At 47.5% G+C, this 13,851-nt stretch overlaps 5 protein-coding genes across 15 annotated transcripts in view; 2 read left to right on the top strand and 3 right to left on the bottom strand.

Annotated features, from left to right (window-relative positions):
* The window catches only part of LOC6531326 (filamin-C), a 23,168-nt gene extending 20,815 nt beyond the window's left edge, over positions 1-2,353 (top strand). For all 4 annotated transcript variants that reach the window (XM_039372479.1, XM_002092094.3, XM_039372481.2 and 1 more), the window contains 3 exons: positions 51-1,543; positions 1,609-1,788; positions 1,851-2,353. In XM_039372479.1, the coding sequence (XP_039228413.1) occupies positions 51-1,543; positions 1,609-1,788; positions 1,851-1,982 (1,805 nt within the window). In that variant the 3' untranslated portion in view covers positions 1,983-2,353. The remainder of the gene's footprint in view (positions 1-50; positions 1,544-1,608; positions 1,789-1,850) is intronic.
* Positions 2,344-6,913, bottom strand: LOC6531324 (cilia- and flagella-associated protein 61). Of its 3 annotated transcripts, none has more exons than XM_039372494.2 (14): positions 6,629-6,913; positions 6,272-6,571; positions 6,070-6,211; positions 5,853-6,016; positions 5,657-5,802; positions 5,307-5,602; positions 4,904-5,244; positions 4,656-4,848; positions 4,297-4,586; positions 3,998-4,234; positions 3,328-3,890; positions 3,106-3,269; positions 2,794-3,039; positions 2,344-2,741 (listed from the first exon to the last, which is right to left on the bottom strand). In XM_039372494.2, exons 1-14 carry the CDS (start codon positions 6,901-6,903, stop codon positions 2,394-2,396), a joined length of 3,705 nt encoding a protein of 1,234 aa, XP_039228428.1. In that variant the 5' UTR covers positions 6,904-6,913; the 3' UTR covers positions 2,344-2,393. The 3 variants fall into 3 exon arrangements, with proteins under 3 accessions (XP_039228428.1, XP_002092128.1, XP_039228429.1); XM_002092092.4 differs by having other exon boundaries at positions 4,907-5,244; XM_039372495.1 differs by lacking the exons at positions 6,070-6,211; positions 6,272-6,571; positions 6,629-6,913 and having other exon boundaries at positions 5,657-5,794; positions 5,853-5,930.
* LOC6531323 (cilia- and flagella-associated protein 61) lies at positions 6,879-11,950 on the bottom strand. 6 transcript variants are annotated; one of them, XM_002092091.4, is made up of 14 exons: positions 11,608-11,948; positions 11,235-11,549; positions 10,696-10,989; positions 10,521-10,628; positions 10,330-10,457; positions 9,987-10,267; positions 9,377-9,934; positions 9,031-9,314; positions 8,712-8,948; positions 8,081-8,655; positions 7,864-8,027; positions 7,555-7,803; positions 7,286-7,495; positions 6,879-7,229 (listed from the first exon to the last, which is right to left on the bottom strand). In XM_002092091.4, the coding sequence occupies exons 1-14, from the start codon at positions 11,874-11,876 to the stop codon at positions 7,005-7,007; spliced, it is 3,897 nt and encodes a 1,298-aa protein (XP_002092127.3). In that variant the 5' UTR covers positions 11,877-11,948; the 3' UTR covers positions 6,879-7,004. The 6 variants fall into 6 exon arrangements, with proteins under 6 accessions (XP_002092127.3, XP_039228419.1, XP_015051243.1 ...); XM_039372485.2 differs by having other exon boundaries at positions 11,235-11,544; positions 11,596-11,695; XM_039372486.2 differs by lacking the exons at positions 6,879-7,229; positions 7,286-7,495 and having other exon boundaries at positions 7,683-7,820; positions 11,608-11,949.
* LOC6531322 lies at positions 11,928-12,790 on the bottom strand. The gene is made up of 3 exons (XM_039372498.1): positions 12,662-12,790; positions 12,479-12,607; positions 11,928-12,414 (listed from the first exon to the last, which is right to left on the bottom strand). The coding sequence occupies exons 1-3, from the start codon at positions 12,788-12,790 to the stop codon at positions 12,016-12,018; spliced, it is 657 nt and encodes a 218-aa protein (XP_039228432.1). The 3' UTR covers positions 11,928-12,015.
* On the top strand, positions 12,735-13,851 carry LOC6531321 (general odorant-binding protein 68). The gene is made up of 3 exons (XM_002092089.4): positions 12,735-13,124; positions 13,187-13,535; positions 13,596-13,851. The coding sequence occupies exons 1-3, from the start codon at positions 13,083-13,085 to the stop codon at positions 13,802-13,804; spliced, it is 600 nt and encodes a 199-aa protein (XP_002092125.1). The 5' UTR covers positions 12,735-13,082; the 3' UTR covers positions 13,805-13,851.

Raw genomic sequence — 13,851 nt, 5'->3', positions numbered from 1 at the left:
TTCACTGCTTTCTCTAGACTGAGTATCTAATCCGTTTGATTTCTTTGCAGAGGTACTCCACCAATCGAAGCCCCTGCCCGGCAGTCCATTTACGTGTGAATCCTTTGACAGCAGCAAGGTCAGCACACAAGGGGTCACCAAGGAACCACTGGCCCTACACAGTCCAAATAGTTTCACAGTACGCACGGATAATGCCGGAACCGCTGAACTGGAGGCTTTCGCCATCTCGCCCAGCAATCAGAGCATTCCCGTGCTCATTAGCGAGCAATCGGATGGCGTCTACAACGTGGAGTTTGTGCCCTCGCAGCCGGGCAACTACAAGCTGACCCTTATGTACGGAGGCGAGACGATTCCCAGCTCGCCGCTGAACTTTACCGCCTCGTCCAGTGGCGTCCGGAATGACGCCCGTGCAGCTGGACACGGACTGGAGGTGTGCCACCGGAACAAGGAGGCATCCTTCGTGGTCTACTGCCCCATTGCGCCAAATGTGCAGATCGAACGATTGGACGAGTATGGTGAGCGGATAGAGCCCAAGATCAAGGCACTGGGCAACAATGAGTGGCGCATCTCGTACACAATTCTGTCCGTGGGCAAATACGAGATACGCGCCAGCTGTCCGAACCGCGGAAGCTTGCCGGGTTCGCCGTGGCACATCAGTTGCGTGGAATCGAACAAGGTGACACCGGTGGGTGGTTGGGGCACCCTCGTTGATCACGATGGCCGGCTGATTCTGCCCGCTCGCATTGTTTTCGATGTGGAGAACGCGGGACCGGGCAAACTGGTTTGCAGCATCGATGGCATCGAAATACCCGTGGACAAGTTGGTCGACGGCAAGATGTGCCTTAACATCACGGGCGAGAGCCTGGCCGCCGGCGAGCATGACTTGGATTTGACCTGGAGCGGCCTGACCATCACCCAGTGCCCCAGGAGTGCCTTCGTCACAGGTCAACAGGCGGCGGATAAGGTTCAGCTAATGGGTCGCGGTCTGGCTGCAGCTCAGGCTGGCGAGGCTGCCCACTTCACGATCGATGCCTCCAATGCGCCGGCTGGCAGGCCGGAGGTGATCCTCACCAGCCAGGACAGCACATCGCTGCCAGTGAGTCTGGCGCAACCGAGACCAAGCGAGAACATCTGGCTGGCCTCCTACACTCCGCTGAAGTCCACAACTGGCACTCTAAATCTATCTGTCAAGTGGAACGGTCGTTTGGTCAAGGGATGTCCGCTTACGGTGGCAGTGGGCTCTTCGATGGATGCCACCAAGGTAATAGCCTCCGGCGAGGGACTGCGTCACGGCATTGTGGGCAAGGACATTAAGTCCTGGATAGACACCAGGCGTGCAGGACCCGGCGAACTCACCGCCCATTGTGCTGGTGTTCGTAAAGTGGCCTACTGTGAACTATACGATCATGGCGATGCCACATTTACCCTGAACATCAAGCCCCAGGAACCAGGTCGCCATCTGCTGACCATCAAGTACGGCGGACAAAATGTTCCCGGCTCGCCATTTGCCCTGAAAGTGGCCGGTGCACCGGATGCCAGTAAGGTGGGTTGACACACAGATCTTTCCATAATCGATGCTTTAGCTAATACTTATCTCTAATCGAATAGGTGCGCGTTTATGGACCTGGTATCGAGCACGGCGTGCTGGCCACCTTCCAGTCGCGCTTCATCTGCGACACCCGAGGAGCTGGAGCTGGTCAGCTGACAGTTCGGGTACGCGGACCCAAGGGCGCCTTCCGCGTGGAGATGCAGCGTGAGAGCCAGAAGGATCGCACCATCCTGTGCAAGGTGAGTTCTGCTATATGTCGCTGGAGCTACAGATAACTAATCATATTTCCTATGATCTGCAGTACGATCCAACCGAACCGGGTGACTATCGCGTTGAGGTGAAATGGGCGGGCGAATTCGTGCCAGGATCGCCGTTCCCCGTCATGATCTTCGACACTGAGGAGGAGTTACGGCGGTACTTACAGGGCATATGAGGCCAGCTCAACCACCATGTCATCGTCTTCCCCAGTGGCCTCAGTCCGCTGCCCATTAGGCGCCATCAATGTCGACGGCGTGCCTCCACTTGCTCTCCCCTCTAGAAGCGCGTAACCTTGTAGTATACTATGTATGTGTAATTAAGCTAACAACGAGAGAGCCCTAATGAGTAACATGTTATACTAATCGAGCTAGCTAACTAAAAAAAACAGAATGAACCGCAAATAACAAATCATCTTTAGGCTAATCGCAAATGAAAGCTTTCGCTTTTAATTATTTATAGTTTTAATATGTTGAGCAATGTAAAAACTTGCAATTGGTTTAATTATTTGGCATTGTATGCAATACAAAATACACATATAAATACAAATCTCCGTATATTATCATTCTCTATACCCATTTTGTAGTACTTATAGATTAAATACACCCCAATCCTCTGGCAGCGCAAATTCGTGTGTGAAATCCTTACGATAAGTGCGCACAAAGTCGATCACATTTTCCTCCAGCTTCTGTCGCTGCGTGTTCTCCAAACTGCTCCTGGGATTATCCTTGTTGTTCATCAGCAGCATGGAGAGCAGTAGTCTGCGGTTCTTCAACTGCAGATCCTCGAACCTATCGTGCATCAGCAGCTCCGTCCAGGGTTGTTTAAAGAACTCCAGGAAGTTCTGTATCCAACCTGACTGAAAGCGACCGCGCAGATCGTTGAGGAGCATTGCGTGTTTGCCACAAAAATACTCCATGAAGTACAGTCTCTTCGGCTGCAAAAATGTTATAAACCATCTGATCTGTACAATTGAAATTACTGTTTACCTTCTTGGTGACGCAGACAATCTCTATGACAATCAGCTTCTTGTTCAGTCGAATGCGGCAAAAGTCGCCATCATCGTAGGTAGTCAAGGTCTCGGAAAACTCGATAGGCAGTTGGCCTATAAGTAGTGGCTTTGGTTGTGTGAACTTGATGATCTGATAGCCCATTGGCAGGATGCCCGTGAACATGTATGGCTTGGAGTATCGCGACTGCATCACTACCTTCACCATGTTCAATTCGTAGGCCAACTAAGTAAGCTCAGATTGTATATACTATATAATATATATACTATGTAACTTTAGATGAAAACTCACTTTCTCGGCCATTTCTTGCGGACTGCAGTGGGTGTACTGAAAGTTGGGTTTCGGTATCATGATTATATTTCTACCAGCGGCGAATATATTGCGATCATTTGTGCAATATCGCGAATTGACCACGATCCTCCTTTCCATTACCTCAATTCCTGCATCAGTGAGAACTGGTAAAATAAACTAAAAATTAAAATCGGTACGAATGGATATGCTGATGTGCCTCACCATTCTCCAGAGCCGAACTTATGGTATTCACATTGTAGTTGACAAAGAGTTCGCAGTCCAGCACGATCTTCTTATTAGATGGATGCATGACCAGCTCCACCTTCTCAATATTCATATTATCTTGACTCAAAATAAACTGGCTGTAGTCGGTCGATAAGTATATCGTGACTCCCAAGTCAGCTACCATATCCAAGATAATCGGATCCAAACGACAATCCAATTCGGGATTGCCAATTTCCTCATGTATCATCGGCACGTGAGGCTGCACATATGTGATGTTCTGGGCCTTGCAACCATGTGTGACCAAGAAGTGAATGCACTCGTAGATGCACAAATTGTATCCGTAGACTATAATGTTGTACGAATCCATTAACTCGACCATCTCACGCACTTTGTGGTAGAAGATAATCCTGTCCAGGCGATGATTGTTGACCACGTAGTTGATGGGTATCGGATGACCCTTAAATTCCTTGTCCTCAAAGCCAAACCTTGTGGCAGCCATCAGCACCAGCTTCTCGTAGTACAGATGACAGCCATCCGACAGCTCCAGCACCTTTTCTTGTCTGAAAAAACAGAACATTGAGATATAAGTGTGGAGAGTTACTATATAAGTAGAAGAAACTTTGGTTATTTATAAGTAGTACTATAGTGTAATAGAGTAGTCACCCACCTCTTTATACTTTTCATAGTTCCGGAGACGAAACGCACCCAGTGCCTCACATCCATCCGCTGCATGGTGTCCCGCACGAAAGGATTCACGTTGCCAGTGTCCACATAGCAGTTCCTGCCATCCGCGCAGTAGTTGCACGAAAAGTCGCAGTCATATGCCGATTCCACAATTCCATGTCCCACCAGAACCGTGATGTCCACCATGGGCAGGCAGTTGTACTTCTTATAATTAATCAAACTATTAGGCGTTGAATAAGATACTAAGCTATCATAGAAACTATAAGAACAATATGCACTTACTCCTTTGAATTCCAAGCGAAGATGACGGTGCGCAAAAAGGCCATACTCGTGGCCGAAAAGCCGACGATGACCAGGGAATTCTTGCCACCCATGTGCATTGTGGGCTGCAGATTGTGGCAAAAGAGTCGCATGCGACTGGTGCAGATATCGATGTTGGCAGTTTGGGACATCTTTCCCACAGCCACGCGGCGCCTGAAGGAAAAGCACTTGTAGTTGAACAGATTCTTCTTCATGCGACGCGGCTCAACCGGCATCATGTTGTACATCAGATCGTTGGGCAGCGAGATACCCTGGAAATCAAAGGAACCCTCTCAGATACGCTCACATTTTGTACAACTGATGGATGATAGTTAACCCACACTAAAGAAGTGTATGTAGTACAGCTCTCGGTAGTTATCGTACAAGGCCACTGTGCGTAGGATCGGGTTGCACCACATCTGGAAAAATGGATGCAGCCGAAACATGACGATCTCGCCTCGTTTGTGCGTCAGCGTAAACTGGTCTCTTGGCATCATGAACACCTTGCTTATATCGTCATATACCAAAAATGGACTAAATAGAAACATAAGTTAGTTATGTACAATATATTTTAGACGAGTCTCAATACCACCTGAGTATTAGAAAGCCAACCAATGGGCAGTCGGTGTGCTTCTTCGATTGGCCACAGCGAATGGTGAAACAGGTCAGTTCACTCATGGGATTCTCAAGGATATCCTTAATAATGAATTCAAATATGACCAGAACGTCCTCGGTGTAGTCGTCGAGCACGTTATTATCCTCATCCTCGGACATGCTTTCTCTTTTGCGCGCCTGCTTGCTTATCAGGATTCTGATTTCATCGATCTCCTGGCTTTCGAATCGATGGACGCGGAGCTCCCCAAACAGCGTACTTCGATGGGCAACGAACAGGTTCTCGGATACAGTGCTGCTCGGACGATGGGCAACTGGCTGAGGATTGAGAAAGAAGGAAATTCCATCGGAATTTCGATGGTACTACCCTTTGCACTTACCAGAAAGAAACGGAGCAGCTCCCGTTGGCAAGGACTCGTGGACACGTTGACCGGCACCAGGGTCACACAGTAATCGTGCTCCGGAAAGGCGCTGAACATGGCAGACAGGGAGTAGAATGTGTACTCGTAGCGCACCAGTGGATGCAGCTGGAACATCTTCAGCAGGAATCCATTGGAGGCCTTTGCCAAGCACTGCAGTCGATTTTCGCTCGTCAAGCTCTCGCCCTCTGGCAAATCGAAGCAGATCTCCAGTTTGTCCTGATACGCTGTCATATAGTACACTCCCTTGCGAAGTTCTGCAAATATATGTGATTTCAGTATAGAAACCCTCACAACCTTAAGTAACTTACCCTCGTAAATGTGCTTGTACTTTTTGAATAAAATATTCCGCGCATCAGGCTGTACATGTTCGTTAATTAGACTCACCTGCGTTTTATATCTTTCTTCCATTTGTTTTCTTGTGAACAACTCCTTATACGACTTGTGATCTACTGAGCTAAATCAAAATGTAACATATGAAAGAAGATTTCCCTTCCAATCACTCACATCACCTCGAATTCCACATGGGCGTGCTTAAAACCCGGCGTGTAGCGCACTAAGTTGCCCAAACGCTCGAAGTGATAGTTGGTGGCCAGCACCTTGATGTCCAGGGATTGGGATAGCCACATTAGGCCAGCTCCCTTGACATTATCGGCAATCTCCTCCTCGAACTGCAACATGTCTCTAAAGAAAGTTTCGAGGGATGGGAAATAGGACAACGCACCTCAGCTATTATGATCTTATCGTTATGATCGGTACCTTCCGCATTCAGCAGATGCTCGGCGATGTAAAAGTCGCCATGCTTCTTGCGCAGTTCCGGATCCTCGGAATCTATCATTTCAACAATATCGTCATTGTCCTCGGGTCTGGAAGGTTATGTAAAGGAGGAGAGGGAATACAAGATTTTGAGGAGCTTTGGAACTTACAGCGCCTTGCGAAACGACAAAACTGGCATGGTGTTGCGCCGTTGGATGACGATGACCGCTGGCAGATGCTTCTGCTCCGAGACCTTTGAGTACTTGGGGTAGAAGGTCGTGCCAAAGGCCTGAATGGAATCGTATTGGCCTGGCTGACAATCTGGTGGCTTCACCACAAGCATATAGTTGACCAAGTGCTCCGTGTAGAAGACCTCCAAGATGACCTTTTTCAGCATTTCCGGATGGCCATCCTTGCAGATGAAGAAGTTGAAGAATATTGCGTTGAGCAGCGTGATGGGAAGATCTAAGCTATTGGGTGAGTTATGTACATACATTAGGGGAGTCTTGGAGCTTGGAAAAGCTTACCAAAAGCGAACATTCAGCCAGTGGAGCCACAGATCACTGGTTAGCACCGGAATATTTGGATGGTTGGCAAACTCGGCGTAGGCCAGCAGCAGGTGAAACTCCTGTTTGTTATAGACAATCAATCGCTGCGCCTGATTTCTGAAGAATAGAGTATCCAGTGGCGGCGTTTCCTTCTCCCCAAAGTGCGACGTTTTTTTCGCCTCATAGAGATCTTCTATGCGCCTCTGATCCCTAATACCCGCGATGGCGATTAATATTTCTTGAGTGGTAGTCATTTTTTATTTTTTAAATAAGTTGAATGTGTATATTTGAGTCTCTGAGCACTGCACATAAAAATCGGAAAGTACACAACCGGACTGCTTTGCATTTGAAACTGCTATGTTTCACTCATGTCCGATGACAAATCATTTTCCTCCGCATCCAAGTATCTCTCGTACTCAGCCAGGTCCAATTTGAGAAAGTCTTCGGGCAGGGCGAACTGGTGACGAAAGTCTCTTCGATGCTCCCTCAGGAAAGACAGTAGCTTCAGCTCGATGTAGCGCTTGTTCAGCGTGAAGAAATCCATATCCGTCAATTCGCCCAGCGCTCCACGACTTGGACGCTGTAAAGGATCAAAGTGTAAGTGAAATGTCTTTGCAGAGGATTCAATGAACCCACTGATAGTGCCGAAATAACCATGGGGCTGAGCAGTTCCTTGTTCTCCGCCTGAAGCTCCTCGAAGTCATCATGCATGATCAACTCTGTCCAGGGCTCCTGGAAAAACTTCAGAAAGCAGTGAATCAAGTGCGCCTTATAGCGCGACTTCATCTTATTCAGGAGCAACTCGTGCTTGCCACAAAAGTACAGCAAAAAGTCCAAATGGCACTCCTAAAGTGACAATCATACAATTACTGAAATGAAATAGTTATTGCACAAAATAGTCGTACTTTTTTCGTCACAACCACAATCTCGTCCACCAGCATGCGCGTTGAAAGTCCCACACGACAGAAGGTTTGGTTCTTATACGTGGTCAGATTGCAATTCTTTATGACAGGCAATTGGGAGACGAGGTATCTGCGGGGCATGGTCACTTTGGTGATGAAGTAGCGCAGCGGAAGAATGGCCTGGAAGAGCACAGGCTCAGCGAAGCGATTCTCGAAATTCTTGTCCGTCACTATGCCCAGATGATGTAAGATCTGCCAGCAATGGAAAACTGAATTGGGCATTGTAAGGTTGGTAGAAACAAAGGTGAGTACCTTGCGGGCCAACTCTCTCTCACTGACGAATTTGTATTGGTAGTTGGGTGTGCGTCGCATTTTGATGAAGCTGCCAGCGGCATAGACATCTGGATCATTGGTCTGGTAGCGCTCGTTCACCAGGATTGCATTGCCTTCGAGCTCGATGCCCGCATTCCTTAGCCCTAAAAAGTGTCATCTTTTCAACAAGATAGGAATAGGAATTGAGAGTACTCACATTGCTTGTGCCGCTGGTGGAGGTGTCCCTCCTGGAAGGAGATGAAGAGGTCGCATTCGAAGGTGGCCTGTTTTCGACTGGGAAAATGCTGAAATATCACCTCCATAATGAAGTCAGTTGACTTGTGCATATTGTAGTGGTGAAAGTCGTAGTCCGTGTAGATATTGACTCCCTTCTCCACTAGCATGTCGTCTAGGATCATTTGCAAGTTCTCGTCCCAGTAAGGACATTTTTCCTTCGCATCCGCATCCCTTCCAATGACGCGATGTGGCTGAACGAACACCATACGCGAACAATCCACACCGTGACCAATGAGAAAGGCAATGCACTCGTAGGTGTGCAAGTTGTTGCCATACACCAGGACCAAATACGTTCGCGGCATATCCTCCAGGAGAGCACGCACCTTGTAGAAGAGCAGGAACTTGTTCAGCCGAAAGTTAATCTCGACGAGATTGCAAGGACGTGCCGAGTACACCGGCAGATCTACGCAACGGAGCACGAACATCCGGTCACACATTAGCAATAGCGTGTCGTAGTAAATTTCGCAGTTAGCAATCTTCACAAACTTTTTCTCTCTGTCAAACACTAAACACTGTTAAACCGATGTTCTATAAGTTTATGACTATCCTACCTATCGACCTTTTCGACCTTTCCGGGCACAAAGTGCACCCAGTATCGCAAATCAATCCGCATACAGCAATCTCTTACGTAGCATGACTCATTCCGGTACGAAAGATAGCATCCTAGGCTACTAGTGCAATAAGGACACTTGAACAGGCTGTCATAGTCCGCCTCTACAATGCCCGCCCTGCAGATCACAGTCACTTGTAGCCTTGTCAAGCAGGTGAAGTTCTCCGAGTTCTTGTGGCTAAGGAGAAGATTCGTGCATATTTAAACTAGGGAAGTATCCGGCTCGTAGGCTCAAATTGGAGTTCGCACTCATAACTTACTCCTTGCTGTTCCATTGGAACACGAGCTGTCGCAGAAAGGCCTTCGTCACTGCACTGAATCCAATGATGACCAGCTTCCTGCTGTTGGTGAACCACTTAACCGGGCTGAGTTTGTGGCGATAGATGATCATATTATCCCTGGAGAAATTTGGCAAGGGTAGATCCAGCTTTTTCTTCGACTTCTTCTGATCCGCCTGGATTCGAGTAAATACCGGTACCTTTTTGATGGGCTTCGGCTCTATGACCATCATCATTTTTTTCAAGTCGTTGCTGTACTTATAGCCCTACCAAGTAATTTGATTTAAAGTAAAGTAAAGTTTATTCCCAAAATAGAGTATTCACTTACGTCGACCGCATTAATGAAATAGTAGTCGTAAAAGCTTGTCTTCCTGGCCAAGTCCCTAAATATCAGATCGGCACTAACCAGGAAAAGTGGGTGCAATCGCAGCGATATGATCTCGGCCCTGCGTCGATTCAAATGATGTTCGTGCTTGGGCAGGTGGTAGTGTTCATAGAGCTGGTCATGACAATGGAACTCTCGTATCACCACAAAACCAATCGCAGTGTTTTCCCTAACCGATCTCGTGGAGATGCCACACCGAATCGTGAACATCGCGAACTCACTGAACTCGTTCTCCAGCACATCCTTCATGATCGCATCGAGGACATGGAGCTCGTGCTCCAGCTCCTCCCGCTCGTTCACCTTGGAGCAGTAGGAGAAGCTGGTGCTGCTCGAATTGGGCGTTTTTGTGTTGCTGGGCAAGTTGCCCAGACTCAGGCTGTGCACCTGTGACACATCCTCCTTCTCCAGCTTGTACAGGCTAATCTCCCCGAAGATGGTGCTGCGATGTGTGATGAATACGTCGTCCAGACTGGACACATTACTGGGCCGTGATGCCACTGGCTGCGGTTTGCTAATCATATTATTTTGTTGACTTAAATGAAATGTGACTTGCCATAAAGTAACGCAACACCTCCAGATAGCTCCTGCTCGCTTTGTGCTTCGCCGTCATCAGCATCATGCAGTAGTCCCTATCCGGATAGGCGCAAAACATGGTCACCATGGCGTTGAAGAGGCGGGGCAGTGGGAAATCCTGTCGTGCCACAATGCACCGGAGAAGGAAAACGTTTGAGGCCGCCGCCATGGCTGCCGCACCCGCGGGCTCTTTTCCGGCGGGATATATAAAGTTAATTACGCTCTCCTCGTGCCGCAAATAGTAATCGTTGCTGTGTAGTTCTAGATGGTATGTACCAAAGTTAAGTATGCACCAAGCAACCGGAGTTCGCAACACAACTCACTCTCTAGAATGAACTTGAACTTGGAGTACAGGCATTCGCGCATGAAAAACTTGTTTTCGTTCGCCACATTGGTGTCGTCAATCATGCCGCCAATGGAGCTGACCTTCATCTTACCCAGACTGGCCACGCTGTTACAAAAATATCAATCAATGAGGATAGTTTCCTCACAAAAAGGCAATGTATAATCACACCTCATACCGCTGTCAACCCTCTGCAGTCCGCCCAGAATCGTCACCGCATCCAGATCATCCAGGGCATCTGCGGTGAACATGCTGGCCTCCGCCCTTCGCTGCACCGATCTGCAGGACATTCGGTAAGTGTAAGGATTTACACTTTTCTCAGGTGAACCCATGGGAGATCACTTACGACACCGTCATCGTCTCGTAGTGGAAGGACCTGCCATCGACTGGCTTCACCAGGTTGCCGAACTGTTCCATCTGGTAGTTGCGCACATAGAACAGAATGTCAATATCCGTGGACAGCCACAGGAAGATGGCAATTTCGGACTCCTGCAACTGGTTGATTATCTCGGCCACAACCAGCATGCTCCTCGGATTCTGTGCCATCACCTCCTCGGCGATATAGTAGTCGCCCAGCTCCGCTCGCAGTTCTGGGTTCTCGACCTCTTGGATCGCAATAATATCGTCGTTATCTTCGGCCCTTCAAGGGAAGTAATTGAAATATATGAAAAGGGTTATTAAAACATCTAACACTTAACATTTATAAAAGTTGAATCTTAGTAGGCAACATCAATTTGAGACAAACTGATTAGTCTGCTGCTTTTTTAGAATGCCTTTCATATTTAAATACTCTATACAAATCAGTCAAGGCACTTTCAGCCTTTCATATACTACACTTTTGATATTTAGAAGAAATATTTAAACAAGAAACATAACAGAGCTTACAGTGCCTTGCGGTAAGTAATCCTCGGCAACAGGACGAACCTATCCACAATGTATATGGACTGGGTGTTGTTGTTCTTGTCCATGCTGTACTCCAGTGGATAGAAGACCTGGGATATTTTCTCCAAGTCATCGAAGGTTTCCACAAAGTGCTTGGGCTGTGGCACATACGGAGTCCTTACTGCGATCAGAAACCACACCCTGCTCTCCCTGTAGAGCACGTCCTTTATGATCTCAGCCAGCACCGCGGAGGAGGTGCGCTTGTAGATGCAAAAGTTGAAGAACAGCGCATTCAGCCAGCTGATGGACATGGGTAAGCTACAGGATATAATATGATATATGATCTATGGAACAATTCAAGCAGCTGTATCAGTACCAGTATCTGGTGGACAGCCACTCCAACCAGCAATCCGTGGGCAGAGCGGCGATGGAAGGATAGTTGCGGAACTCGGCATAGGCCACCAGTGCGGAGGTCTCCCGGCAAAGAGCCAATATCCTGTAGGTCTGATAGCAGTGGAACACAGAGTCCTTGCCACGGAATTTCGGACGGATATTGCCGAACCACTTGACACCTGGCGATCGGATCAGCTTGTTGAGCCCATCCTGGTCCGCCACTTCAGCCAAGCGAATCTGAAAGTGACTCATCAGTGCGAATAATTTATGTGTGTTTTGATGTGTGATTAAAACTAAAAGACATACTGCGTTTATGAGCTTAATTTTATTACATGACATATGTGTGTTTCTATATTCAGTTGCTACAGTCACTACAATTATTTGTGTTCTTTCAGGCAGGACTCTTTGTGGGCAGTGTAATGCCATCTATTTGATAGCACTCGGCCTTGGCATTTTCGCACAGATCCTTGGTTCCTGCCTTCGCAGTGCCCTCCCAGCGGAAGTAGGGACACTCCTTCTTCTGATGGTAATCGCTGATGCACATGAACACCATCAATAGGTAGGGACGACAAGCTCCTTTCAGCAGCACCTTCGCCCCAGGACTGGCCTTCAGTAGGTTATAGACCCCGACTGCATCCTTGCGGCAGTGGTCGAACATGGCAATGTGATAGTCCTTCTCCTTGGGCCGATCCGCATAGGTCTTCTCTGCGTCCAGCTTGACCATCTTCATGTTGATCGTATCGCTCTTGCCAATGTACTTCTTTTGCTTGTAGATACACTCCACAAAGCACTGAAATGGGAGATGCACACCATATACTATAATGATTATATACCATAAAGTGCCAGTGACCCACCGATAGAAACCTCAGGGTCTTGCCGACGTCAGTGTCCCCATCCGCTGGCAATTTGGTGGAGTGTATGACGAAGCACTTGGTCAGCTCCTCCTCTTCCCCTATATAAAGCTCGGAACAGCAGCCGTCCCTCTAAATGAAATTTAAATTTAAATATAAATTAAAAATAATTTGAAGTAAGCTCACCGATGTGTTGCACTGCTCCTCAGTCAAATCACCTGTGTAAGTGGCCACCGATGAGGTTTCCTCATTATCCTGAGCCTTTGCAACGGCCACCAGAATTAAAAGTGTGCAATAACAAACAAAGTTGACCATTGCTCTTCGAATGTTATTAATTTACCATGCTCATAACATTTATAAAAGCATGCGTGCTCATTATTTGCGATAAATACGTTTAAACCCAAATTGGATTGCTTAATTAAATGTAACAAATGTCCATTGTAATGAGCGGAATTAAATGAGCGGAAAAAGAAACATTTGCAGACAGTCTGATGGCTAGACATTTGGCACAAATTGGCAGCGATTTCCTATTTTCATTTAAATGACATGTGGGTAACTACTATAAAAGCAGTCGAAGTGCGTTGATTTTGGTATAAGCGCCGCAGCAATGAAGTGCGCCATTTTGTTGAGTGTTTTCAGCCTCATTTGGGTGAGTTCTTCGCATGGAAAACACATTGTCTATACTTTATATAAAACAAACACACGTTTTAGTGGGCTGATGGCATCAAAATTGATTGCGAAAATACGGAGGCCATCAATGAGGAGCACATCCACTACTGCTGCAAGCATCCCGATGGACACAACGATGTCATCGAAGGATGCGCCAAGGAGTCCAACTTCACGCTGGCCAACCAAAACGAGGAGGCACTGGTGGACATCACGGCGGATCGCGCCATCCGTGGCACTTGTTTCGGCAAATGCGTCTTCAGCAAGTTGAACCTGATGAAGGACAATGCCTTGGACATGGATGCCGTGCGAGCTTATTTCACTGCTAAATTCCCAGATGATCCGGAATATGTCAAGGAAATGATCAACGCCTTCGATCACTGTCACGGCAAAAGTACGCAGTACTCAGTTATTCAATTGGAATTGCTTCGCTAACTGTTATTTTTCTTTAAAGGTGAGGAGAATACCTCCATGTTCCTGTCGAAGCCCATCTTCAAGCAAATGTCGCAGCATTTCTGCGATCCCAAGTCCAGTGTCGTCCTGGCCTGCGTCATCCGCCAGTTCTTCCACAATTGTCCGGCGGATCGCTGGTCCAAGACCAAGGAGTGCGAGGACACGCTGGCCTTCAGCAGGAAGTGCCAGGACTCGCTGGCTACATTGTAAATAATGATAATAGCACTTTTCTCCAATAAAGAACATTAAATTCACAA

This window comes from Drosophila yakuba, chromosome 2R (assembly GCF_016746365.2).
Source record: "Drosophila yakuba strain Tai18E2 chromosome 2R, Prin_Dyak_Tai18E2_2.1, whole genome shotgun sequence".
Classification (NCBI taxonomy): domain Eukaryota; kingdom Metazoa; phylum Arthropoda; class Insecta; order Diptera; family Drosophilidae; genus Drosophila; species Drosophila yakuba.
This window is presented reverse-complemented; position numbering and strand designations above follow the sequence as displayed.

Excerpts from the sequence above, each read along its gene's own strand:
- LOC6531324 (XM_039372494.2), bottom strand. The coding sequence starts at position 6,903 with ATGACTACCACTCAAGAAATATTAATCGCCATCGCGGGTATTAGGGAT. Across the intron at positions 5,803-5,852 it reads CATGTGGAATTCGAGGTGAT|CTCAGTAGATCACAAGTCGT; the intron begins GTGAGTGATTGG and ends ATTTTGATTTAG. Across the intron at positions 3,040-3,105 it reads CGCAAGAAATGGCCGAGAAA|TTGGCCTACGAATTGAACAT; the intron begins GTGAGTTTTCAT and ends GAGCTTACTTAG.
- LOC6531323 (XM_002092091.4), bottom strand. The coding sequence starts at position 11,876 with ATGAGTCACTTTCAGATTCGCTTGGCTGAAGTGGCGGACCAGGATGGG. Across the intron at positions 10,629-10,695 it reads TACGAGACGATGACGGTGTC|ATCGGTGCAGCGAAGGGCGG; the intron begins GTAAGTGATCTC and ends AATGTCCTGCAG. Across the intron at positions 9,315-9,376 it reads ATTTCATTAATGCGGTCGAC|GGCTATAAGTACAGCAACGA; the intron begins GTAAGTGAATAC and ends ATTACTTGGTAG.
- LOC6531322 (XM_039372498.1), bottom strand. The coding sequence starts at position 12,790 with ATGGTCAACTTTGTTTGTTATTGCACACTTTTAATTCTGGTGGCCGTT. Across the intron at positions 12,608-12,661 it reads AGGAGCAGTGCAACACATCG|AGGGACGGCTGCTGTTCCGA; the intron begins GTGAGCTTACTT and ends AATTTCATTTAG. Across the intron at positions 12,415-12,478 it reads AGACCCTGAGGTTTCTATCG|TGCTTTGTGGAGTGTATCTA; the intron begins GTGGGTCACTGG and ends CTCCCATTTCAG.
- LOC6531321 (XM_002092089.4), top strand. The coding sequence starts at position 13,083 with ATGAAGTGCGCCATTTTGTTGAGTGTTTTCAGCCTCATTTGG. Across the intron at positions 13,125-13,186 it reads GTGTTTTCAGCCTCATTTGG|TGGGCTGATGGCATCAAAAT; the intron begins GTGAGTTCTTCG and ends CACACGTTTTAG. Across the intron at positions 13,536-13,595 it reads CGATCACTGTCACGGCAAAA|GTGAGGAGAATACCTCCATG; the intron begins GTACGCAGTACT and ends TTTTCTTTAAAG.